Below are 27,140 nucleotides of genomic sequence, written 5' to 3' on the forward strand. Positions count from 1 at the left end.
GCTTTGATATGTATTCAAGAGACATGGCTAAAGCCCTGTCTAGATTTTGTAATTCCAGGTTATGAATGTTTGAGATTAGATAGGCCTGATAGATCAGGAGGGGGTTGTGCAACCTTTGTTAAGACTGGGGTACAATATAGAAAAGTTGACATTAAATCTGAAATTGAATGTTTGGCTGTGGAGGTTTGGAGCAGTCCCAGTTCTATTACTGTGATAAATTATTATAACCCCTGTCAACCTTTGGTATTATTAGATTTTGATGAGATAATGGAGAAGGTAAGGTGTCCTGTTATATGGATTGGGGATTTTAATGCGCACAATCCAATATGGGGGAGTGACCACAGGGATAAAAATGGTGCTATAGTAGAAGAATTTTTAGACAAGTACGAGTTGGTAGTGTTAAATGATGGAAGGCCGACTAGGTATAATATTGGGAGAAATACATGCAGCCATATAGACTTATCAATTGCATCATCAAATTTAGCCAGAATTGGTGAATGGGATGTTATAGATTCCTATACACTGGGTAGTGATCATTGTCCAATTTTATGCAGGTTTGGTAGAGATTTGAGGAGAGAAGTGGAAAAGAATGTTCCTAGATATAACTTTTCTCAGGCCAAATGGGATAAATACCAGGAGAAAGCTCAAAGCTTAGTAGGAGGTGTTGATAGTGAGGGTTCTGTAGATAACTGGAATACTTCAATTAGTCTCATGATGCATGAGGCTGCATGCTGTACCATTCCTGTGAAGCAGGAACCTTGGTCACGTATGCTGGTTCCTTGGTGGAATAAAGAATGTGATGAAGCTGTAAGGAGTAGGAATAAAGCATATAGAAGATTAAGGAAGTATCCAATGTTGGTTAATGCAATGGAGTACAAGCGTCTAAGGGCAGTAGCAAGACGAGTTATAAAGGATGCAAAAAGAAATAGTTGGAGGAAGTTTTGTGGTACGTTAGGGCCTGAGACTCCAGTAAGGCATTTGTGGTCAGCAGTACGTAGAATGTCAGGGGTATATAAAAGAAGATTGATACCAGTGTTACAGAAGGGAGAGGTGGTAGCAGTTTCCAATAAAGAAAAAGCTGACATGTTTGTTGAAAGTTTTCAAGCTGTACATAGATCAGAGAGAATGGGGGTTGAGAGGTGTAAGAAGAGGGATGAATTGATTGAAGTTAATCAGTGGAAGCTGGAGAGGAGTTTAGAAAATGAAAATCCTATTAATCTGTTTTTTTCTTTAAAGGAGTTGAAGGATGCAATTATGTCTGGGGCAAATACTACCCCAGGGAGAGATAGGCTATCTTATGAGTTGTTTAAATATCTAGATGATTTTGTACTTGAAGAAATCTTAGCTTTGTTTAATACTGTGTGGGCAGAGGGTTATTTGCCCAAGGAGTGGAAACATGCAGTTGTGGTCCCTGTCTTGAAACCAGGGAAAGAGGCATCTGACCCTGGCTCATACCGTCCTATAGCGCTCACAGCAGTGATCTGTAAGATTATGGAGAGGATGGTAACTAACAGATTAGTATATTTTTTAGAAACAAGAGGACACTTTGTTGATGTACAGAATGGATTTAGGAATGGAAGGTCTACAATGGAGTCAGTTGCAGTTTTAGATCAAGATATTAAAAGGGCATTTAGCAATAAGGAAATAGTAGTGAGTGTATTTCTGGATATTGAGAAGGCTTATGATTCTTTGTGGAAGGAGGGTTTGATGATTAAAATTTTTGACTTGGGAGTTAGGGGACGAATGTTTAATTGGATAAAGGATTTTTTAATGAAAAGAACAATTCAAGTAAAGGTTGGTAGTGTTTGTTCAAAGACTGTGGGCATAGAGAATGGAACCCCACAGGGAAGTGTAATTAGTCCAGTGTTATTTAATATAATGATTAATGATATATTTGGTAAAGTAGAGAGAGGTTTCGGGCTATCTTTATTTGCAGATGACGGGGCCATTTGGAAAAGAGGGCGTAATGTAGAGTTTGTTTTAAAACAGATTCAAAGAGTGTTAGTATCTATAGAGGAATGGGGGAATACATGGGGCTTCAAAATCTCTGCTTCTAAGACTAAATATATAATATTTGGTTTTAAAAGAAAGTTACCTAACATAGGGCTATATATGTATGGGTCTCCATTGGAGAAGGTAAAGGTTTTTAAATTTTTAGGTGTTTGGTTTGAAGAGCGTATGACTTGGGCTGTGCATGTAGATAAAATTGTGCTGAAGTGTGAAAAAGTTTTGAATGTAATGAGAAGTCTGGCTGGGTGTGAATGGGGGGCTAATAGGGATACGATGCTGCTAATTTTTCAGGCCATGATTAGATCTGTCCTAGATTATGGGTGCTTTGTGTATGGGTCTGCTTCCAAAACTGTTCTGGCTAGGTTAGATGTGGTGCAGGCAAGGGCTTTGAGGCTTTGTTGTGGGGCCTTTAGAACTTCCCCAGTCCCTGCCCTACTCATTGAAATGGGAGAAATGCCCTTATGGTTAAGACGCATTAAGTTAGGGTTACAGTACTGGGTAAAACTTAGTGGGTGTAATCATACCTTTCCAGCAAGGTGTCTGTTGCAAGAGGTTGCTGGAGCTAATAGATATAATATATTTTTTGTCATAGTAAATCAGTGGGCAGGGAAGATGAGCATGGAACAGGGAGGTATTGTAGAGCACACAAGTTGGTTATCAATACCATATTGGGTGCTGCCTGAAATTAATATTGAGCTTGGTTTTCTTCAGGGAAAAGATAAGTGGGAAGTGGCACCAAAAGTAGAGGAATATCTCAATTCAGTTAGTGGGAGCACAATGATTGTTTTTACAGATGGATCTAGAGATCCAGTTAGTGGGAGAGCTGGATTTGGGGTGTATGTGGAGCAGCTAGGGTTGGAAATTGGTCGGCGTATTTCTAATGGAAGCTCTGTCCTCACTGCTGAATTAATGGCAATTTTATGGGCTCTATGGTGGATTGAGGAAGTCAAACCTGGAGAAGTCATTATCTGCTCTGATTCTGCAGGTGCTCTAGAAAATTTAAAAGTAGGAAAATCTAAAGCTCGTCCTGACATTGTCAATGACATCTTGAATGTGGTTTTTAGAACTAGGTTTATTTGCAGCATTAGTTTTTGCTGGGTTCCCGGGCACGCTGGGGTGAGGGGGAATGAACGGGTGGATAACATTGCAAAGGAGAGTTTAGGACGAGAAGTAGATGTCCATGTATTATTAGGGAGAGTGGAATTGAGAGAAAGAATTAAAGAGAGTTTAATAAGAGAATGGCAGAGAGGGTGGGAAAAGGAAACTAGGGGTAGACACTACATTTCTATACAACCTGAAGTTAGGAAAAGATGTTCATGCAACATTTTGTCCCGTAGGGACTCAGTTAAAATGTGCAGATTGAGGTTGGGACACTGTGGGTTAAATTATTCTTTGTGCATTGTAGGGAAGCATGTTTCTGGCTTGTGTGAATGTGGGAGTCTTGAGACAGTAGGGCATGTTTTCCTGGAATGCAGAAAGTATAGGGCAGAAAGAAATGTACTTTTTATTAAATTGTCAGGACTTGGTGTTAAGGTTTTTCTGTTTTATCTTTGTTTGGACACAGTGACGAGCATAAACTGATCTCCAAGGCAGTTCTTCAATTCCTGCATGACACTGGACTGTATGTAAGACTTTAGTTCAAACTTTGACCTGTGGAGGGCAGTAATACGCTCAGCAGCGTCTACACTGCCGGAATCTTACAAGAAGAAGAAGAAGAAAACAAGACGTGTGTCAGCCAGCGTTAGCAAGGCCGTGCGTCATGGCGTCACTTCCCGTACCAACTGGCAGTTGCTGTTGTTGGAGCGCCATGTTATTTCAAACAAAAGAAACAACTCCACTGCCTTCGTAACAGTTCATGACAGGCTGAAACACAATGGCGGAATATAACCTGCTTCTCAGCTTCTCATAAACCGGAGATTTTCATAATGCCTTTGTAAGTATCTCGAAGGAGTTAAAGGACAAACGTGGTCTAAGCAAACGCGAGGTCTTTGGGCCTTATGTCACGAATCGGTTGAAAACTCGACACGCTAATACAAGCGTGTAATGGTGCAGTTTAATTGTTTAATTAGTCCACAGTGTATTAATTTTGACAGCAATCTTGTTGTCAATACGCAGCTGTTAATGAGAGAAAATGATCACCACCCCGTCAGATGTAACGTAACGTTAGATATTGCGCTCATGCTATTTAGCACGCCGGTTTGAATGCAAGTTATAGGTAACGTCAACGTTATTAAATCTATTAGATACAATAGTTGTTGAACTTTCAGATATTAGATCAGTAGTGCACGTATTGTTGTAACGGTTAGGTCAGTGGCTTTATACTAATTTAATACCCTTAAAGGGGGAGTTCGCACAGACGCGTTCAAGCTTACTAAACAAACAGGCGAAGCGGAACAGAACACAATGCATGGACCGTTTATTAAATTTGAACTATTTTTATCTTGACATATGGTGTCTGTGGACGCTGAATGCGCGAGACCCTGGGAAAAAACAGCGAGCCGTGACGCAATGGTCAGAGACACGTATATTTAAACTTAAACGCGCCACGTGTGAACGGCGAAAAAACAACAGCAAGATGCGCAATAAATACGATCTTTGTTCGTCAAAATATTTGCTCTACTACGAGCTGTTCTCTACTTTGGACTCAGAAAGTGTTTGTTTATATCGGAACGTCTGCACTGAACGCATGTGTGCTGTTGTTTTGGTCATAGGAAAATACATAACACGTAAGTCAATATTTCTCTTATGTATTCTTTTGCAAAGAATTGATGAAATAAGATGTTCACAAACTAGCGCTGGCAAAAATAAATTGACATATTAAATTATGTGTAAAGGTAGCTTCCTTACTATCTTTAATTTACGTTGTGTTAAAGTTGAACAATAATGAACGCGACCAAAATGTGTAATTAAGAGTGGGAAACTCGGAATGTCTCGTAACCCCCGAGTTTCCGAGTTGGGGGAGTGTCAGTGAGAAAATATGGGACACCAATAGATGCAGCGTCTGTATTGACAGTAAATTTGCTGAGATGAAAGAATAAACTTTTATTCATACTCTAGTATTGTGTGTACATGCAGTTACATGTACAAAAACCGTCAGTATTGTACAATTACCATATAATATATTAGATGGAAACAATCTTGACATTAAACATTTGGGTTAGGCTTGCATGTGTTTGTAGGCTCCTAATGTTAGCGTCTTTTCAGCCTCGATGGCAAACATACTGCTCTTCTCCACGTATCTAATCAACAAATTAATATGGGTATGGATTTTTGCTGATAACTGATTGTGCCAGCAATCGGTTATTGGTGCCGATTTATCGGCTAAACTGATCAATTATTTGACCTCTATAATATTTAACGATTCAATTTACAGCACCTTCATAAATTGAATAAAAACAGAACGCACCCAATGTGCATTTTTCATCGTTTTGTAGAAGTAGAGTTAAAAAAATAGCTGAATGTTTTGTAGAAAAGGTACATCGTTATCTTCCTCCGACCTAAAGTGACTTGAACGCATGTGACGTCATAATTACGACTTCACAACTCATAATTTAAATACGAACTTCCCCGGAGGACTGGAATGCACCATTAATCTTTAGCCAATTTTTTTGACACAACAGTGGTCAGGTGATCGAAGCCTGAAATTTCTTAACATGCAGAATTTCCAACAACTAATTACGAGTTCAACAAAGATGCGAACGGCTCCTGTGACCACGTTCTGTACTTCCACTATGTTTCTGTTAAATCTGACAATTAATGTTTGACTTTTTCACAGTCCAATTACCAATCAGGTGCAGACAGTACAGCAGACCCCAAAGCATTATGGGATCACGTCTCCTATCAGCTTGGCACCGCCTAAAGAGGCCGATCTGGTCTTTGCGCGGAAGCTGACGGAGACACTCCGACCCTTCGGCGTCTTTGAGGAGGAGATGGAGCTGCAGCGGAGGTAAATGAAGCATGCATCACTGAGTCGCACATGTATGTGGATAATTATGACAGTTAGATCGGGATTGAGACCATCAACTTGCTCTTTAACAGTTACACCTTTAACTTTTTAAGTTAACTTCTTAAAACTAAATGCACAAAGTTCATCAATCCATTGCTTTTATTTACTTCTATAGACTTTATTTTAAGGATGCGCCTATACCGATAATTCTTTTTAATTGAAAGGCGATAATCAATATATTGGCCAGTAAATCTAAATCCAAGTTTTTACATAGTTTTTGAGAGCCTGATCACAAACAAAAAAAATTCTCGCTATTAAAATCCATGTCCCAAACACACAATTATAATGTTCTCATTATAATTTTATGTAGCCAATATGACACACGTGTTGCACTTAACTGTATTTTCCTCTTTTTAAAAAAAAGTAATTTCAATCATATTTCAAGCAATTCAAAACCATCATGGCGAACAGTGCACATTTGAAGCGTCTCAGCTGAAGGAAATTTTTTTTTATTGGGAGGATAACGATAACATTAAAAGTGAACATATATCGGCCGATACCGATGTGGTGGCTGATATATCGTGGATCCCTGCTTTATTTCCTTCTATTTTAAAACAATTGATGATTATCTAATCGAAATTACAAATTATGTTACAGTGATGAATACTATAAAGATCTGAAATCAAATGCGTTTCTGATTTGTTTGTGTTTCTGTCAGCTCCATGAACATATCAGTTTGCTTTCTCACGTCACTAGCTTTGAATATGCAACTTTGCTTGCAAACGAATGCATAAAAATGACCAGCTGGATATAAACTAATGCAAGCATATGGTAACAATCGTGACATTAAACATTTGAGTCAGGCTTGCGTGTACTACAAATGTTAGCGTCCTCAGCCTTGATGGCAAACATACTGCTGTTCTTTCTCTACTAATGCAGCATATGGTCAACAAATGAATTACTTAATAATGATATGAAAATATGTACGGTAGTGTACTGTATAACATACCGTTTCAAACACATGCTCCGACACGTGTCAAAACCAACTCCATGAGGCGTCAGTGATAGTTTTTATTATCGCCTCTAGAGGCCGCTCTTGTTCTTTATAATGTAATACACTTCTCAGCAACAGACTCCAGTGTTTCCTCTAGGATTTTTTCCAGCCGTGGTGGCCCATGATTGATATTCCCATTGGCCACGCCCCCTTGCCCCAGGTGTTTAAACCTCCCCTAAGCATTATAACATGAAAGGCGCCAATAAGAGCGGCAAAGCGATTATGCGCATCCCGTGCGCAGAATGATGCACTTGAAGCAACGCGAAGTCACAGCGTGCACTCCGTGCAGCACTTCGCATTGAAAAGTTCAAAGCACAAAGCGAAGAGATTATATCTATCTTAATGTATTATATCTATGCAACAGTTTATTGAGCCTTTTCTTTTAACAGTTTTAAATTTCAGTTAACTTACAGTGCGCATGAAGAACAATTCATAGTGCTCTCTACTCTAGTGCTGTAGTAACAGACAGCCGGGAGAAAGGAATATGATTTAGAAAGCGCTATAAACTCCAGCAAGATAAAGTAATTTTATGCAAACTATAGACCTTTATCTACAAATAAAGTATAATAATGGGAACATTGATCTTGAAGAGAGTGTCGTCGTGTTACTGTCGTAAGCGAACGTGACGTGCTGTTTGATGCTGAATGGAGAATGACTGAGGAGAGATGAGTTTCCATTAACTTTAACTAACGACTTAAATATTCATTTTTACCTCACATTATGCTATTGAATGACTTTAGAAGTCTTGGAATATAGTGCGCAAACTTTATGGTGCTTTACAATGTTTTGTATGCCTTGAGTGGGGCTTAACAATAACATACAATATCGGACCGAGAAGCTGCAGCCGTGGCGGGATGATTTTAGGTGTGGCGGCCCGCCACGGCAGAATGAATGTAGCGGAAACACTGGACTCAACCCAGAAAAACTGTCGGTATGGATTATTGCAGATAACAGATTATTCCAGCAATCAGTTATCGGCCAAACCGATTGATATCTCAACCTCTATTAAAAAGAGCGGGATACTGTTATCAAAACATCACGACGCCACCCACACTGCTGAGAGCACCGTTTAGATGAATATGTAAATATGTGCTGCACGCTTTCCTCTTAGTAACAAAAAAAACAACAACACAACTGCTGTTTTCTCACCACTGTATTTTATTGTATGTATGGATGTGTTTGCACCAGCTCTGCAATTCGGCACTCCAGTAAAGTCACGTCACATTTATTTATATAGCTCTTTATACAACAGATTGTTTAAACGCAAGCAGGTATACAGTATTAAACATGGAAAAAACATGTATTCCATGTTAAAAATGTCAATTTCTACTATAAAGCAGCTCTCCAGTGTGTTCATGTTTTTACTCACGGATGTCTGACTTCGACGGACTGGACAGAAGAAATGAACCGTTGAAGGCGGAGCTTCAGAGCACACCTGGCTATTGCGTAATCGCCCCGGACCAACGGTAGTTCGAAGGTTTTCGATGGAGTAAACTTTTCTGGAAAGTTCGCTTTGGCAAGCTATTTCAAACTCCCAAAACGAACTTCATTTTGAATTGATTTTGTTCTAAAAAACGTCACACCGATTCGTTCTTTCGATTTTTGCTGTAATATCGGGGCCTTTACTTCCTGGAGGATGATGTCCCACTTAGCAACTGGCTTGTTGAAGATTTTTACAAAATATTAAAATCATTTTAAAATGATATTGAAGGCACAGTAAAATTATATAAATTGTTGGCAATTGTAGCCAAGTCATGTTTAGTTTTAAAAAATTACAAAAAGGAGGACAAAATGAAGACACAACTATGGTATTTCCTATTTTTATCAGTTTATATTAAAACTTCACACAGCACCAAGGGACGAGGATGGCAGCAAGTTCTCTTTTAATTAATACAACAAGGATGCATTAAATTCTTTTGGATTTCATCAAAAACATATATAATGATTTCCATGGCTGCTGAGAAATATTTAAAATGTATTAAAATAGAAGACTATTTCACAATATTACAGTTTTTTATATATTTTTCATCAAATAAATGCAGCCTATAAACCTTTTTTGTTCACTTCCATAATTTCTATCTTTTTATTGTTTATTATTCTATCCAGTATACATTTCTCCATATCCATAAGTATGAAAATGTACAGCATAGTCTTGACCCATCATTTAAACATGGTTCTTTTGCCCACAGAATCCTAGTGCTTGGGAAGTTAAATATGTTGGTTAAGTTGTGGATCCGTGAAGTCAGTGAGACGAAGGTAACCTTATCGTCCTTTTAACTATAATATATACATAGACTTCTGAATAACTGTTTGCAGATTCAAACTTTTATATATTTTCTTATATTTACAGAATATTCCAGCATCAGTGATTGAAAGTGTTGGTGGAAAAATCTTCACGTTTGGATCCTACAGGCTTGGAGTTCATACCAAGGGTAAGTTTTCTTAGACCAGCACTAGATCCATAAATGCACTTCACATAGTCTCCGTGTGTCTAATTTCTCATTCACTAACCTAATTGTTTAGGTGCTGATATTGATGCTCTCTGCGTTGCACCCCGACATGTGGAGAGAACAGACTTTTTCTCCTCGTTTTATGAGAAATTAAAGGAGCAGGAGGAAGTCAAAGACCTGAGGGTATGGAGCCATTTGTGAATGTGTACATATCCTGTACATCTTCCTCAATATCTGTGAGGCGTAATAATTGATATCTGCTTTTGCCTTCTAGGCGGTGGAGGAAGCATTTGTACCTGTGATAAAGCTGGCTTTTGATGGCATTGAGGTATTTTTACATCCTTGCATATATGACATCAAACAATAGTTCCCGCCAGAATTGAAATTATCATAACTTTTGTCTCATGTCATTGTGTATGTTTTGAAATAAGTTGATATGTTTTTGGCAGATTGACATACTGTTTGCCCGACTGGCACTACAAACCATTCCAGAGAATCTGGATTTGCGAGATGACGGCTTGTTAAGGAACCTTGACATTCGCTGCATTCGGAGTTTGAATGGTAATTGGTTATAATTGATGAACATTGTTAGGGCTGGGTATTGTCACTGATTTCACGAATTGACCAATTAACGCGGTGCGCTTTTAATTATCCTAAGCCCAAACTTAACGTGCAAATCAATAAAATCATGTAAAGTGACTTCTGTAAAATGGGATGTGCTTGATACTAAAAAGAGTCTTTTAAAAAGAGAACTTGCACTTTTCCTCAGGCAGCTTTCTGTGCGCGTGCGCTCAGAGACTGAGCAGAACATGGACAAGCGTGAGTTTCGGCTGCGCATCTAAACGGTCTAATACATGCAAAAGAAAATTTTATTACCAGCTTGGCGAGTATTCACTCAAATCCAGTCAATTATGTCTTAAGTGAACGTAAACAGTTGGGAGAAAATCGAATGCACAGATCAAATATACTGATACACATTCAGTGTTAAAGAGAAAGCAGCCTAATGTTCCTGCTGCAGTCTAATGTCAATAAAACAACAAAAGACAGAGAAAATCACTCTTGACTGAATAACTTTTGTAGCTTCAATAAGAATCAAAGCAAGTTTATTTCTTGCAGTGAAAATTGAAACTGTGATTGGCAACATGACAACTATGACAAGAAAAAACAAGTATACTTGAGTATTCTGTTCTTTTTAGGGTCTAATCGTCCTGTTAATGTCTGGTCAAATTACCATCATATCTAGGCTACACGCATACAACAAGTGCATTTAGCCCACAGCATTGTTTTCGGAAGTTCAGTAAGTTCCGTTATAAAAGCCGACCAATCGGGTTGTGAACGTAACCCTTTGCCTTTAGGTTCGGTGATAAAAAACTGCCAATCTGAACGCTAAGCGGACTGAATTGTTTTTATTTATGTTTTGGTCCGGACAAAACAAACCAAACTACAAGTGTGAACTAAAAGATTAATCTTGGAATTTAAGAATCAATATATCGGTTCATCAAAATGTAGATTGATTACAATCCACTAATCGATATTGTCAACCCAGTCCTAAATCTTGTATGCTTGTTTAATGAAGTTTTCCCCTGGTAATCTCAATATATGTACTTGTTTGATTTTCTGATTTCTCAATGTGCTGACATACAGGTTGCAGAGTGACTGATGAGATTCTTCACCTGGTGCCCAACATTGAGAATTTCAGACTGACTCTTAGAGCCATCAAAATGTGGGCCAAGCGTGAGTAAAAACTTGTCTGTCAGCCTGGAATTGCATTCGGTTTGTGGAACATGCCACAAAAAGCAAACCCTACAATGACCTGCTGTGTTTGTGTGTATTAGTGCAGTCAAAAAAAAACCCTAGCATTGTGCCTCAGGAAATTTGTATGGCTTGCATTTGCTGCCTAGAACCCAGTGCACTCATGCTTAACCTAGTGAACAAATGACAGGTTCTTGTATGGAACTTGGTCTTTAGAAATGCTTCATTGTGAAAAATTTCAGGCCAATTCATTCATGACGTTGATTTCGAGGTTTACAGTACGAAATTAAGAAATAAATGACATTATTTGAAACTCCTACAGGCCATAATATCTACTCGAATATCCTTGGTTTTCTCGGGGGTGTATCGTGGGCCATGCTGGTGGCAAGAACTTGCCAACTCTACCCTAACGCTGTGGCTTCCACCCTGGTCCACAAGTTCTTCTTGGTTTTCTCAAAGTGGTGAGTTCCTACAACAGACAATGACATGACACAGAATCTAAACTTTTGGTCTGTGCTTTCAGAGAGCCGATCTTTTCAATTTCATTAATTCCTCCTTTTTCTTCCTGGGTGGTGTTTTCAGGGAATGGCCAAACCCTGTCCTTCTGAAGCAGCCTGAAGACTGTAATCTCAACCTCCCAGTCTGGGATCCCAGAGTACTGTCTTTATTTATTCATTCATTCATTTATATGACTTTATTTATTCACTTTATTTGAATTCCAAGGCAATATCTACAGAAACGTTATATATTTTGACAGTATTCAATATTTTTATGAATGTATTTTTGGTCTGATTTGGCATAATTCATTAAACCAAAAATCCATTAAGTAAATTGTTAAGGTTATTGATAGAAGTTCAAATATAGTAAATGCAGGAAGGATTATATTTGATCTTTTTCTTTATTTGCACCAACATATTAAAGGTATTGTAGGTAGGATTTTTTTAAAAAACTTTTTGCCAAATTTGTTTAAACTTTCTATATATATCAATGCATAATTAAAATGTAAGTACTCTGGAAAAGAGAGTATAAAAATCGAGTGTCTGTAGTCCTCTCAGGGCTGTAATAAACACAGCTACTTATCTCCATTCACTTCCACCCCCTCCATTCTGGGCTCCTTCCAAAACCACGCCCCCAAAACACATGAACGCGCGATGCCGACAGCTCACAGCTGGAGGACGCGCTTACCAGCGCCGAGCGGAGAGGAGCAGTGCATGAAGTGACATCATGTCAGACTCACATGTAATAAAATACCTAACTTTATCATTATGAATATAAACAACTAACATGGCTGTTAGTACTCACTATCAAGCTAGCATATCGATACTGGTAAAGTTTAAAATATATTGAGTTTGATTCGTTAACGAGCTAGTAACATAAAGCAAAGCTAAAAACAGGTTGCATTGATACACGTTTTCCCATTACAATCAGTTACACTGTGATGAAGGTGAATTTCGTGTAAGATTCATAACATATACGCCGTGTTTTGCATGTAATTGTGTGTCTCTTACTAGTCTCTTGCCCTCCTAGAGTCAAACGAGTGCGCGCATGTGGGCAGCGCATGTAGCAGCGGGGGTGTTGCCATGTTTGCGAGAGAGTGACAGTCGCCTAAGCCAATCCATTGTTTCGTCCCGGAAGGAAATAATGAGCTGTGTTTAGTGCAGATTAAACGGTCTAGAGTCACTCGATTTTTATACTCTTTTTATCAGAGTACTTACATTTTAATTATGCATTGATATATATAGAAAACCAAAAACGACCTACCCTACCTTTAAGATGCATATTAATAAACAACAGTATTCACCTACATATAACCTTACTAAACTGTTAAAGGATGTAAACATTTGTGGAATTGTGAAAGTGATTTTGAATCGAATAGTGACCAAGAATCAATCGTGAGGGACCAAAAGATTCCCACCCATATTAAAAAGGTTGTTAATGTGTCAGGTGGCTCAGTACACATAAAGCAAGCAATGTTTTGAGGATCAAGAGACTTAAAATGCCTTGATTACTTGTCTGCGTCATGATAAATGTAGTGAGTACGAAAATCACACAGTCAGGGAATGTATTCATCTAATAAAAAGCACATTAGAAATCAGCACATTTTTCATGGTGCTGGTTAATTTGATATATATCAAAATAATATTGATAAAATTGTAATTGAGAATATTGCTCTCTCATTGCATGCATTAAATCCTTTTTTTAACCCACATGATCAAAAATTTAGCATATTTACTAAAAGCTACAATGATTTTCCTGTACCGTCTCAAATTCTTCACTTCAGAATAATTTTTCCCCCCCCCCTCAGGTAACTCCGAGTGACCGGTACCACCTCATGCCAATCATCACGCCAGCTTACCCTCAACAAAATTCCACTTACAATGTCTCGGCATCTACTCGGGCCATCATGGTGGAAGAGTTCAAGCGGGGTCAGTCTCATTTCTGAAGATCGCTAGAAACACATTCTGGTAGAATAAAGAAGCGTGCTTTGAAAAATGAAAATGTCAACATTTTCTCACCATCATGTCATTCTAAATCTGTATGATTTTCCTTTCTAATTTTAGTGTTCACCCAAGTGCCAAAAAAGAACCCTTAAAAAGCACCAAGAGTATTACATACAACCTGTGTGCTATATTCAAGTTTTCAGAAGCTTTCTTTGAGGAACAGACCAAAATTTGAGTTCAAATTCACTGAAACGCTTCCCTTCTGCAGCAGGCCCTTAAATCTCACTTGCGTTTAAGCACATTAAAATATGGATTCGGGTTGTGTCAAAAAATGAATATAGCATAATATAGAAAATTCCTTTTAACAACAGTGTTTAACACCCCCTTTCTGCCAAAAAGAAAGTCATGCAGATTTGGAATAACAGAATTTTTTTGTTTTGTTTGGGTGAGCGATTCCTATTAAGCTGAAGATACCGTGCAAGGCTATTGTGCCAATGTTTGATTCACATTCCGATTGTTTAACTCCTCACAGGTCTTGCTATCACGGATGAAATATTGCAGAATAAAGCAGATTGGTCCAAACTATTTGAAGCACCAAACTTCTTTCAGAAATACAAGTATGTATTAAGCTGCATATCCTGTTGGACACTCATGGTGAGATTTAATCATTTCAATAAAGATTTATTTCTCTCAACCGCACTCCCACACATTCATAGCCCTTTCACAAGTACTACCTTATGTAATCGGTGTCATCGATTTGAAATAAAAGCAGAATTTTTGCATATTATCAGTTTATTTATATGGAGTACAACACAATGGCTTTTGACACGTCAACGTTTTTGATAAAATAAAATGTGTAATAGTCCTGCTTAACAAATTACTACTGTAGAGCATGCCTGAAATGTAAGTAACAATTTTGAGATGGTTAAAATTTATATTTTTCAAAGGTAGGTATTCCAGTTTAATGTGGCTTTTTAAAGTGGTTTTCTTGTGCTATATTAATTTGTGTACAATTCAAAAATAAAATGTTTTAGTTCACAATTCGTACAATGTATTTCTTGTTAGTCTGTGTTTTCATAGTGTTCCTAATTTTGAATTTTAACTTTTTTTTTTTCAATTTCCGTCAATGTTTAGCATTTAGTCTGTGTTTTTGTTAATTTTTAGATTAAATTCATTGTTACGACTTTAAGTCAGTAGGTGTGTTTGACTGGAAGCAACGCTGCTTAGACCGATCAGTGTATGACATCAGAGCACCGCAAGAGCGATTCGAAAGCAGTGTTCGCTCTAATTGCTCTCATGGTACTGTGATGTAATTCACCGATCGGTCCACGCAGTGCCGCTTCAAGTCAAACACACCTAATATTTCAGTCAAAGGATACAGAATTCTGACTGAAGAAATAAAACTGATATTTTCTATCAGTATTGTAGGTTTAATACAGCTCATTGCTTGGCCATGTTAACTGAAGATCCATTGTGCTTGAAAGCTGATGAAGCTCAATTTTGGGGGGATTTATTGGGTAGATTTTTTTTTTAGCTAATTTAAGCTCATTATAAATGTTTCGGAAGCTCCTTCACTTTCCGACACAAGTCTTCCCACCCCACATGAGGATGCAGCGACTGCATGCAGTTCATTGTGGTGCTCAATTCATAATCACCATTATTTCGTACAATGTAGCAATTAGCTGGTTTCAAAGAATGAATTAAAAATGTTTTCTGTCCAGACAAGCCCCTAAAACAAAGTGTGCTGCTCAGCAGAAAAATACAGATAAATACATAAACACAGGATGAATTGTGAACGTTATAAGCTGCTATAAACTTTTTAAGTTGCGGTCAAAATGTAGGTTATCTTGCTTTTGCTTTGGCACTTTGATTAACCTATAAGAAACGGGGAGCCATTCCACTGAAAAATCTTTTTTTTTTAAAACAATAGAATACTGAAAGAGTTTGTACACTTCTATTCAAATGGCAAGTAACCCGTATTGAGTCACTTTAATTAAACAAAATAGAGTTTTGCTTCAAATAAATGTATCTTGTGAATGTAGGAATTGGGAAACAGGATGAAAAATATTAAGAATGTTATAGTTTGTCTGAAATAATTGATTGGCATAAGAGGACTAGATCTTTTCATGTTGATAAATAACTAAAAAGTGCCATGAATCTGCTGTTGAAGAGAGCGTTTTAGTGTGTGAAATGAAGTGATCATGGCTGGATATGATAAGGGTGATTCCCGCTGTCTTGAATGAAGTTCATAAAGATATGTTTGTCTTTGGAGAGAGGTGTAACGGTACATTTTCAGTGAGAAATGGGGGCGGGACGGCCCTGTAAGTTTTGCCGGGTTTGGTTGAACAGCTCTAGTCTAAAGGATGTAATGGCATTGTTCTGTCTTTTATGTCCCAAGGCATTATATAGTGTTGCTAGCAAGCGCACAGACAGAGAAGCAGCACTTAGAGTGGTGAGTACAGCTTACCGTCTTCATCCAGCACTGTCACATGCTTAATCGGACCGATGTTCTGCTCAAATCCCCTGCATCTGTTTAAAAAAATGTGGTGGGATAGGACTAAATATACTGTTTGCCTGACAGGGTGGGCCTCGTGGAATCAAAGATCCGAATCCTGGTGGGAAACCTGGAGAAGAACGAGTTCATCACACTCGCCCATGTGAATCCACAGTCATTCCCGGGACTAAAAGAGGGAGCTGACAAGTGAGTTGCTTTTAAGATGCTTTTAAAGGCTTCAAACCGACCGAAGAATAGTCAATAGTCCCATTCACAGTCTTTACCCGCTCTTTCCTTTTGTGTACGTACAGGGAGGAGTTCAGCACAATGTGGGTAATAGGTATTGTGTTCAAAAAAATGGAGGGAAAATCCGAAAATCTCAACGTGGACCTGACGTTCGATATCCAGTCCTTCACTGACACAGGTAAGACTTCCTGTCTGCTGGGAGTTTTAAAGAACACACTCGAAGAGTCAACATTTGCTTTTGTTTTCTGGATGTCTTCTAGTAATGAACATGTGTTCTTTGAATGGCTGTAGTTTACCGGCAGGCGATCACTAGTAAAATGTTTGAGCAAGATATGAAAATCACCGCCATGCATGTGAAGAGGAAACAACTGCATCAACTACTTCCTAAAGTCGCCATTCAAAGGGGCAAGAGAAAGGCAAGTGTTCACGCGTGTCTTTGCAAAACGTGATAGACAATCGCTTAGAATCTAGATTAAAATGCATGTGCTACACTTTAGCAATTTATGTTGTTTTCATACGTTTTTGAATTGCAACAAAAGTCTAGTGTATCCAAGTAATAACAGGTGAAGTCAGGTTGATTGGGACACTTTTCCCCAGTCATCTCAATGGCAGAAAGTGTACCAATAAACACGAATTCACCCTATGCTTTCAAGGTGTATTTTTCTAATATTGTTTTTTACATTTTTCAAGGTAAAAGTTTTTTTGTTTTGTTTTTTGTTATAATTCATGCCGTTCTTCTCGAGGTTTTGTTATTTAACATTCTGAAATTCAATAAACTTGACATACAATCATGTGAGGGTCTATAGGGGTCATTCTTATGGTATCATTTCATGCTTTATAGTTTTCTTGGCCTTAAGATGGCTTCTTGCATGTTTTGTTACACCACAGTGACTTGGATTTGTTGGATCAAAGCCTCACTGCCTATTTTTAAGATACTAAAAAATTGTGCTAGATTCCTTTTTTTCTTATTTATTTTCTAGAGCATTTAAGCCTTTTAAATCAGTTTTTCTCAACCTATTTGCTAAGATATTTTCTCTGGTGTTTCTGCTTGTATTTATAACAATGCTGCTTTTTCCAAACCTTATTAGCAAAAACTGGGACTGTTAATATATTTAATAACCCTTAGTTATTTGATTACAGACTATTATGTATGTAACTTTTACTGAGGGAAACATTTGCATTCATTAATTTTAAAGGTGCAGTATGCAGTTTTTTGCGACACTAGTGGCACCTAATGGAATTACAATAATACAGTCTTATGTTTCTCACTCAACAGTGCTGTACTATTTTTTTTATTAACTGTGTCTTCTCATTTCCCTTTTCCTATAGCATTCGTCTGATGGCATTCGTGTGATGAATGACGGCAGTCTCGACCTATCGGTTGACAGTGACAACAGCATGTCAGTGCCCTCCCCCACAGGCCCTTCAGCTGCCAAGAGCGCCCGTGCCTCCAGCCCTCAGGGGTAACGAATCGAAATTTTTGGGAATACCTGTACACATGCTTTTTTCTTTGTTTTTCTAATCTCTCCTCTTCTCTCCCTGAACATAGTTCCACTGGGACGGCCACAAACAACTCAGATTTGCAGGGAAAAACGGACACTTCAAGTGGGAGCCCTCTCCTGGCTGGTGGTATGTCTAATGGGATCTTAACTCTATACGGCTTACTGTATTATATTTGATACAGACATTTTTAAGGCGTCTAAATGATCAACATGGTCAACTTCGCTGAAAAACATACTACATACAAATCTACATTTCAAGATGAACACTTACTGGACTGAAGCAGCTTAGGTTTACTTGATTATCTGTACATCATCTTTTTTTAGAGGAATCATGTTAAAATGTAAGTAGTAAAAATAATGCATCAGGCTTTTGAGGAACATTTATTTGTACATCTCTGTAATCACTGTATTGCATTTCATTAAGTTTTTCCCCCAACAATAAAAACTACTGTGTTTTGATCATAAAACTAAGCATTAATATCATCTTACTAAGACATTATTGGTATAAATATTGACAACTGATATTTATACGCATTTTTTTTTAAATAGGCTGTTATACTGTAACGAGACTGTTAAGATCTCTTTAGTGTTGTTACGATACTGGAATTTCTAACTTTGATACAATACCTTGAAATATATTGATATTCGATACTATTTTTTATAGATATTTGTATTTTTTTTTTGATGATTTGGGTAATTTTGTTGTAATAGTTGTCACAGCACAGGGAGGTTTTATTTGAATTTTATTTTGAACTAAATTTAGAAGAAAAAAAAAGACCGTAATAAAATTAGAACAAGTAAGCAAATTGTAAACCATAGCACAAATAAATGCAATTGAATACAGAGACGAATGAAATGAACACTGGTTTAAAGGGATAGTTCGCTCAAGAATTTAAATGGTCATTTATTCACCCTCAAGTGGTTCCTGAAACCAAGCATGAGGTTCTTCTGTTGAACACGAAGATGCAAAAAATAATGTTGGTAACCAAAGAGTTTCTGGTTCCCATTGACTTCCATAGATTTTTTTTTCAACATTCTTCAAAATATCGTCTTTAATGTTCAGCAGAAGTAATTAATTCAGGTTTATTATACAGGTTTGGAACAATTTGAGGGTGAATAAATTACTTCTTTTTTTTGGTGAACTAGCCATTTAAGTTTTTTCTGGTGAGTCTAACAGTAGTATTCGGATAAGAAATACAACATAATAGTGATGGGAAGTTCGGATAATTTTACTGACTCTCTCGTTCATCAGAATGAACTAATCTTTATTGGTGGCTTTAAATGTTATACTCTTAACAGCCAAATTCCCCGAAAACATCCACCTACGCAATCTCGATCATATTTTGAATTAAGAAATCATTATAATGCAGCCAAAGATAATTTACAGGGAACATAAATATTTAATTTACCTTCCGAGTCTTTGGTTCATTTGTCATGTGACACGCAATGAACGGATCGTTCGCGAACGACACATCACTACAACATAAATTAAATAATCAAATGTAAAAATAACTCTGGTTTGTCATCTTTGTAAAAATTAAATACAGATTAATCACTCAAAGTTACAAAAGTTATTCAGTCAAGAGCAGCGAGTGCATTTACACATGCTATTACACATGCATTTTTTTCTTAACGGTTTCCAAAACTGACCGTATTTGTTTTTATTTAGCCGTTTAAGTGCAATAAGCCACAAAACAGAACTAATTTTGGTACACTATATGATACTGGTTACATAAAAGCCGGGTATTATATATGATACTCAACAAAAAGATTTTTTAAAATCTTTTCATTTCATGTCGTTCTTTTTAGTGTCAATGTCACTTTTAAAGTTGCCATTTTTATTTTGTAGTTTTGTCATTGATTGAATAGTCCACCCAGTGTAAATGGTCATTGGGTCTCATTCACTAATAATTGCGTGGATTATTTCTTATTTGAACGCACAGGAGAACTTCTCACGAAAAATCTCCGCCTAATTCACAACACGTTCATACACACATGAATTTGTTCTTAACATCGTTCTGATGTTAGTGAATTTGGAGTATTCTAAATGAGCGGCCGCGTGCGCGAATTAGTCATTTGCATAAGACACGCCCAAACCATCTCCATATAAGGTCTTTCCTTACAGCCCTTTGTCAAACTTGCCACTGTTTGCAGACGCTCTCTCGCCTGATCCTTGATCCATTCTCCCCCTTTATAAGCACCTTGTATACAGACCCAGATTACAGACCTCTCATTAGCCAGCTGTACATGCGCGTATATCTGTGTTATTCAGAGAAGTCTCGCAGCTGAAGCTATAATGCAGTTTTTCTTATTCTTTAACTGTATATGATGGGATGTATTTAAAGGGATAGTTCGGCCAAAAATTATATTTAAACCATGCATTACTCACCCTCAAGCCGTTCGAGATGCATATGTCAATCTTGTTTCAGACGAACACATTTTCAGTTATTTTAGAAAATGTCTTAGACCCTTCAGTGGATAAAATGTGAAGCAATGGGGTCCACCTCCTTCAAGTCCCAAAATGTGCATACATCCTTCACAGAAGTAATCCATCCGGCTCCAGGGGGATAAACGAAGGCCTTATGAGGGTAATCCGTGGGGTTTTGTCGAAAAAAATATACATATTTAAAACTTTATAAATGAAAATATCTGACTTCCGGCAACGATCGACGCACGTTCACGGGTGATGTTTTGCTCTGCTCCCTGGCTGCGCGGGCGCGTTCGTTCTACGTCACGACGCTACGTCCTACCTCGTACGCCGACTTCCATCACCCGTGGACGCGCGTTCTGGAAAGATCTGTCCCGATACATTACTGTTAAACTTATCGCTGATTTTTCTTTGTTATGGAGGGATGTGCTGTTTGGTCTCCATGTTGACAAAGGTAAAAAACAGAAAGAAATATACCTAATTAATCTATTGATCATTTTAGGGAAATATCATATTCACAAAGCCAAATTTAGTAATTCTAAACCTTCCTTTATTGCTTTTGGTAAGGAGGCGGAACAGTACATCAAATCCATTTATGATTCACAAAATAAGAAGGCTGCTAAAAAGCATGCAAAATTCAGTTATGCTCTATCTTTAATGTATTTATTTGAAACTTCCCCTGGCTCTGTTCTTGTCTAATATTGTGTTTTCTGTATTAATGACTTTATTTGTGTGTCTTGCTGTTTGTATTGTTAAGATTTAATAAAAAATAAAAATAAAAATAAAAAACGTGGACGCGCGTCGATCGTTGCCGGAAGTCAGATATTTTCATTTATAAAGTTTTAAATATGTATATTTTTACGACAAAACCGCACGGATTACCCTCATAAGGCCTTCGTTTATCCCCCTGGAGCCGGATGGATTACTTCTGTGAAGGATGTATGCACATTTTGGGACTTGAAGGAGGTGGACCCCATTGCTTCACATTATATCCACTGAAGGGTCTAAGACATTTTCTAAAATAACTGAAAATGTGTTCGTCTGAAACAAGATTGACATATGCATCTCGAACGGCTTGAGGGTGAGTAATGCATGGTTTAAATATCATTTTTGGCCGAACTATCCCTTTAAGATGAAATTAAACCGTATTTACTTTTTGCGTATTTGTTGTTCCTCTATTTTTTTGTAAATTGTGCGTACTAGGGCTGTCAAAATTGCTCAAAAATGACGTTCGAATATTCCCTCTAAAGAAAAAAAACATATATTCGAACATCTGGTTGCGCATTTTGTCAATGACGCGCATTACATCAACAACAGGACAAATTAATACAAAGAGACATAACTACTTGTATAGGTAGTTTATTTAAGTTTAAACATATTTGACAACGTGTTAACTTACACAAAAACAAGTAAATCAACTAATGGCCAAGACCGCAGACCTTACTCTCGCTCGCACTCGCAGGCACTCTCTCTCATTCTCTCTCTCGCCCCCTCACCTCACGCTCTCTGCGCATAACGGTTTAAATGAACAACAATAAACAAATGTTGAGTGCTGATCAAGAGTTTTGTGCAAGCAATTTAAGGTCGCGACTCTTGTCCTAAATATAGCAGGCTTCATTCGGTGATTGAAACAAATATTATTAACATTAATTGAAGTTTTACAGTATATAGAACCGACATTGAACGCTCCGAGCGAGCTGTGCTGTGGTAAACTGCTGCTATAATGGCTATTTCGGGGGCTTGGCGGGCTCTGACGTGTATGATGTAATGCTAGCTCATTGGCGCACACGTTGGAGGCGCCCGCGCCATTGGATGTGTAGTTGCCGCAGCACAGCCAATGAGTGAGCCAGACGCGTCGAGGCTGATGTGAATGGTTTTGACGCGAACTATTCGCACGCGAACTATTCGCTTTTCCGTTTCGCTTTTTCGTTACGCGTCCGGTGTGAAAGGGCCTTAATTCACAACACGTTGTCGTTCATACACACATGAATTTGTTCTTAACATCGTTCTGATGTTAGTGAATTTGAAGTATTCTAAATGAGCGGCCACGTGCGCGAGTTAGTCATTTGCATAAGACACGCCCAAACCATCTCCATATAAGGTCTTTCCTTACAGCCCTTTGTCAAACTTGCCACTGTTTGCAGACGCTCTCTCGCCTGATCCTTGATCCATTCTCCCCCTTTATAAGCACCTTGTATACAGACCCAGGTTACAGACCTCTCATTAGCCAGCTGTACATACGCCTATATCTGTGTTATATATATATATATATAACATGCGTATAGCTGTGCTAATGGAAAATGCGTTTTACATTTTAAGCTTCAGAATTTTGCCACTCGCAAAGCAGACAGCCGCGCCTTTGCTACCGCGGGCGTGTTTTTCCACATTCGAATATTAATTTTCACCTTCGAAGGTCTGTTTTTTAAAAACTATTCGAATATATATTCGAATTTAGAATATTCGTTGACAGCCCTAGTGCGTACGCATGCTTAGTGAATGAGACCCATTTTCTTCATCATCGTTCCAAACCTGTATGACTTGCTTTATTCCATAGAACACAAAAGGATACGTTTTGAAGGATGTTCTTGCTGCCTTTTCCCTTATAAAAGTAATCCATATTTAAGTTTGCTTCACCTATATTTTCATAGGACAGAAATCAAACCTGCGTGACATACCAAATGGAAAATGACTTAAATATAACTATAGAAAAGAGCAGCTTGAACATTCTTCAAAATCTTTGCTTTTGTGCTCCTCCGAAAAAAAGTCATGTGGGTTTGGAACAACATGAGGGTGAGTGAATGATGACAGACTTTAAATTTTTTGGATGAAGTTTTTAATACTACTACTGATTTGTTTTTTTATTGATCATAGCAGTGGATGGATCTAAACCTGATAATGTTGGGACCTCCAGCAGCAACACCCCGCGTAAGGGGGCAGCTGCACTGAAGAGGCCTGCCTCACCCCTTCAGCAAGATTTGGAGAAGAAAGCCAAAGTGGACAGTGTCCAACAGGACCCTCATCCCAGTCCATGTTTATCTGCTAGCCCTGCCAGCAAGAGACCTGCCTCTCCCCTCGAGAACGAGACGGCCAAGAAAGCCAAAGTAGAGGATGTAAGTCAACGCTTGTTGAGCCCTTTTTAAATTTTATTTTCAGAACTTTACATTTGCTTTATTTTCAGCATTAAGTTAATCATTTTATATTCTACACATTATTCAATGCTCTTTCACATGTCGTGAATGCTGTAATGAATGCTTCAAAATCACAACAAAATTAATGTGTACGATTTATCTGTTTTTATTGTCAATAGTGTTGTCAAAAATGCCCCCATTCAAGAATCATCCATAAACGTTCTATAAAAAGTGATCTGAAAAGCCTAATTAAATCCCACTCTTCCAGTTCTCAACCCCAGAAGCAAAGTCAGGTGAAGCTGATGACCATGTGGCTGCGGATCCAGCGGTAAAGGCTGTTTGCTCTTACTTTGTTACAAAAGTGCCAAAAATTGTATCTCCATTCTATTGGCTGAACTTGAAGAGGCAGCTTATCTATAATCTTTGTTGTTTGTTGCTCAGGGTGTCAGTCTATAACTGTGACTGTTATATTTGATTTTTTTCTTATGCAGAGCATTGAAGTGGTTCCTTCAGATGGTGAATTGAAAACGGAGACAGAATTAACGGTAAACTAATCATAAAAACAGGGTATGCTAGTTCTAATCATAAATGGAGTGAATACATGAGAACTTAAATGCTGATGTTATTTCCTGTCATTCTCAGGTGGTGGAAACCGCAGAGAAGATCCCGCTTTCCCAGGTTAGGACATGTTCAGTTGATTATTACATAAGAAGAGTATTACATAAATAATAATCCTTCCACCATGTCCACGAATAGTCATTTGTGTTCTCACTGAAAGCTAAATTCTCCACAAAGCACCAGCCAATCAAAAACAGAATTTTTGTTTAACTCTGTTTTAATAACAAAACCTATTTATGCATTAATAGCCATAAGGGTTATGATGTACACTAACATTCATAAGTTTGGGGTCATTACGACAAAAAAAAGAAGAAAAGAAAAAAAAACATTTATTCCGCAAGGATGCATTAAATTGGTAAAAAGTGACAGAAAAGAACTTGCATTGTTACAAAAAAGTCTTAACTTTCTATTCATCAAAAAATATTAAGCAGCACAACTGTTCAACATTGATAATCATAAATGTTTCTTGAGAAGCATATTAGACTGATTTCTGAAAGATCATGTGACACTGAAAACTGGAGTGATGATGCTGAACTTTAAATTAAGTTATAAAATGTTAAAAATAGAAAAGTTATTTTACATTGTAATAAATTACTGTTTTTACTGTATTTTTGAACAAATAAATGAAGCCTTGGTGAGCATAAGAGACTTCTTATCAAAAAAAAAAAAATGTCACCAACCCCAAACTTTTAAACCGAAGTGTAACACTAGTTAGCTAATTGTGATTTGTAGGCAAGCAAAAGACAGGCCATTTTTAAGAGCTTTTAAAATCACATACTACAATAATAAGTTCTCTGAAAAATGATTACATCAGTATTTGAGATGTTTAAAGAACTTAACATAGGCTTTGGTATACAATTGAGTTTATTCTCAAAGTTTATTCCAAATAATTTTAATTTAAATAGTCTACTGTACAGTAGAGCTGAATAGATATTTCAGTAACACTTTATTTTAAAGTGACGTAGTTACACGTTACTACAGTAATAGTACTTTCTATAGTAATAACAGTAAATTTTGCAAAATTAAACCTAAACCAAACCCTAACCATAACTCGGTAGTAAGTACATGTAGTTTATTTTACTCAGTACTTATTTAACCCATTTAGGCCTAAAACGCCTGCTAAATAAGGCCTTTTTTACATCACAGATGTGTGATCCGGTTTTAATGGCAAGTACAACGTAACTGTCACCTTAAAATAAAGGGTAACTAAGATTTCAAAATGCTCAATGAACAAATGGATTGTATCCACTACAGTGGATGAATGTATTTTCAGTTATGGAAGGCAATCTAGAAAAAAATACTAAGGGACTCTTTTATTTAGGCAGTTAAGTCATATTCTTGTTAAGGTTGACAAACCGAATTTTGGAGCGATGAGATTTCACTTCGATTTTCCAGGACAATGCAACGTGAAACTAATCATCTTGTTGAAGACACGGCTAGTTCAAACAGAAATGTTTACAGAAGAGATGAGATTATTACCTGATGACCATAAAGCTATAGTTCTTAAGATCTATCTACATATAAAGGATAGCAGAGTCCACACCACAACTATAATGATGACAGAAACGATATCGTCGGAATCACTTTCAGAACAATTTTTTTCCAGCTGATGAACAATAAAAACATTGACTGCCAATCAGAATCCTTCCCGCTTTAAAGAGCTCGAGCATTTAAAGCGACAGATGACATATTGTGCATTGGTGTGGACGCTAATATAGTTGGTTATCTTTATGGTTCTTGTTCATGGATTGGAATCAGTGTAAAGGCCCGTTCACACCGTTTCACAGACAATCTATCCTTTATAATGTTCCACAGAAAATTTCCCACACCGATCTGTCGGACGTCCAGATCCTCCCGTCCAACCCCATCGCAGTGGTCAAGAACTCCATCAAGCTGAGACTCAGCAGGTAGAAGCGGCCCAGTCTCGTGCTCAGGAGGTGAACGTCCCCTCGGCTCCTGCCCATGTGCAACACGGCTCTCCACAAGGGGGCAGCTCTGTTCTTCCACAAACTCCCTGTGCTCTCTCTCTCTCTCTCTCTCTCTCTCTCTCTCTGCCCTTCCGTACACTGCAAAAAAAGATGTCATACACAAAAACCTCAATGTGATTCAATGTGTTTGTGTGATTTTGTGCACATGCTTTGTAAATCCGTTCATATCCTTCTGTTTTGACCTGAAAGACAGTGACGCTTTGCTTTTTCTTTTTTTCTTTCTTTTGTAAATCAATAAAGCGGCATGTAATTATATTCCAGGGTACAGTTGGTCTATTGGAGACCCATCCACCATATTGTACAGAGCTGAAGGTGTAGACGTAGGTGGAGATGCATTGAATGGACGTGAACTAACGACTAATCTGACAGCGGAGGACGTGGCTAGCTCATCCAGATGATTCGAGCTCACTAATGCAGCTGTAATTGAACCAAATCAGTCTGAGATTAGTGTAAACACCATCGTTTTGCTCCGCCGTCGGGCATTAATTATGGGTGTTAGGAGTGGAATAGCTAGTATTCCCAGCATGCTTTGATTCGTGCTCTGAGGAGACAGACCAGTGCTGGCCGTTCATTTAGGCTTGTTTTACCATGTGTATATATATATAGAGACGACAATATTGAACCTTTTATTTGCTTACAACAGCTTGGTTTTCCTGTTATATGCTGGGATTTTCCTAATGTGGAATCGAAGATGCTTTTCGAATGCGATTTAAAATGGCGGGTCAACTCGTTTCCGTTGACCTGATTTTGAGGATGTGGACGTGAATGTTTAATGACGATAAAAGATTGATTTAAGTTTCAAACGAATGATGGTTTATTGGGGCTGGAGAGTGATTTTGTTCATTTTTGAAATCTGTACGAACTTTTCTTACTCCGTGTTTTGTCTTGATGGTCTGTGTTGACTGTGGATTGGTGTAACGGTAAAGCTGCCGCCCCGGGAACACTCGTCACGGCACAGATTCACTCCTGTGAAACGCCTCCTATGGCCTTGCAATGTTCTTTCAGTTCTTTCATACGCTTATTTGTAAGGACAAGGTATTGTACTTTTTCACAAATAAAAGTCTACGTTGTTGCAAAAAGAAA

The 27,140-nt window shown here is 37.8% G+C and overlaps 1 protein-coding gene across 2 annotated transcripts; it reads left to right on the plus strand.

Annotated features, from left to right (window-relative positions):
- The first annotated feature begins 3,764 nt into the window (after positions 1-3,764).
- On the plus strand, positions 3,765-27,140 carry papola (poly(A) polymerase alpha). 2 transcript variants are annotated; one of them, XM_056262627.1, is made up of 23 exons: positions 3,765-3,943; positions 5,786-5,956; positions 9,200-9,266; positions 9,361-9,442; positions 9,534-9,643; positions 9,735-9,788; positions 9,910-10,021; positions 11,105-11,194; positions 11,535-11,673; positions 11,795-11,867; positions 13,518-13,638; positions 14,186-14,270; positions 16,052-16,105; positions 16,235-16,354; positions 16,459-16,571; positions 16,685-16,809; positions 17,723-17,856; positions 17,943-18,022; positions 23,195-23,433; positions 23,720-23,779; positions 23,943-23,996; positions 24,094-24,129; positions 25,885-27,140. In XM_056262627.1, the coding sequence occupies exons 1-23, from the start codon at positions 3,936-3,938 to the stop codon at positions 25,978-25,980; spliced, it is 2,223 nt and encodes a 740-aa protein (XP_056118602.1). In that variant the 5' UTR covers positions 3,765-3,935; the 3' UTR covers positions 25,981-27,140. The 2 variants fall into 2 exon arrangements, with proteins under 2 accessions (XP_056118602.1, XP_056118603.1); XM_056262628.1 differs by having other exon boundaries at positions 23,198-23,433.

Source organism: Rhinichthys klamathensis, unplaced genomic scaffold (assembly GCF_029890125.1).
Source record: "Rhinichthys klamathensis goyatoka isolate OS25496 unplaced genomic scaffold, OSU_Roscu_1.1 h1tg000196l_1, whole genome shotgun sequence".
Lineage (NCBI taxonomy): Eukaryota > Metazoa > Chordata > Actinopteri > Cypriniformes > Leuciscidae > Rhinichthys > Rhinichthys klamathensis.

Coding starts and splice junctions, on each gene's coding strand:
- papola (XM_056262627.1), top strand. Junction 9,789..9,909: donor TGGCTTTTGATGGCATTGAG/GTATTTTTACAT, acceptor TGTTTTTGGCAG/ATTGACATACTGTTTGCCCG. Junction 23,997..24,093: donor AAACGGAGACAGAATTAACG/GTAAACTAATCA, acceptor TGTCATTCTCAG/GTGGTGGAAACCGCAGAGAA.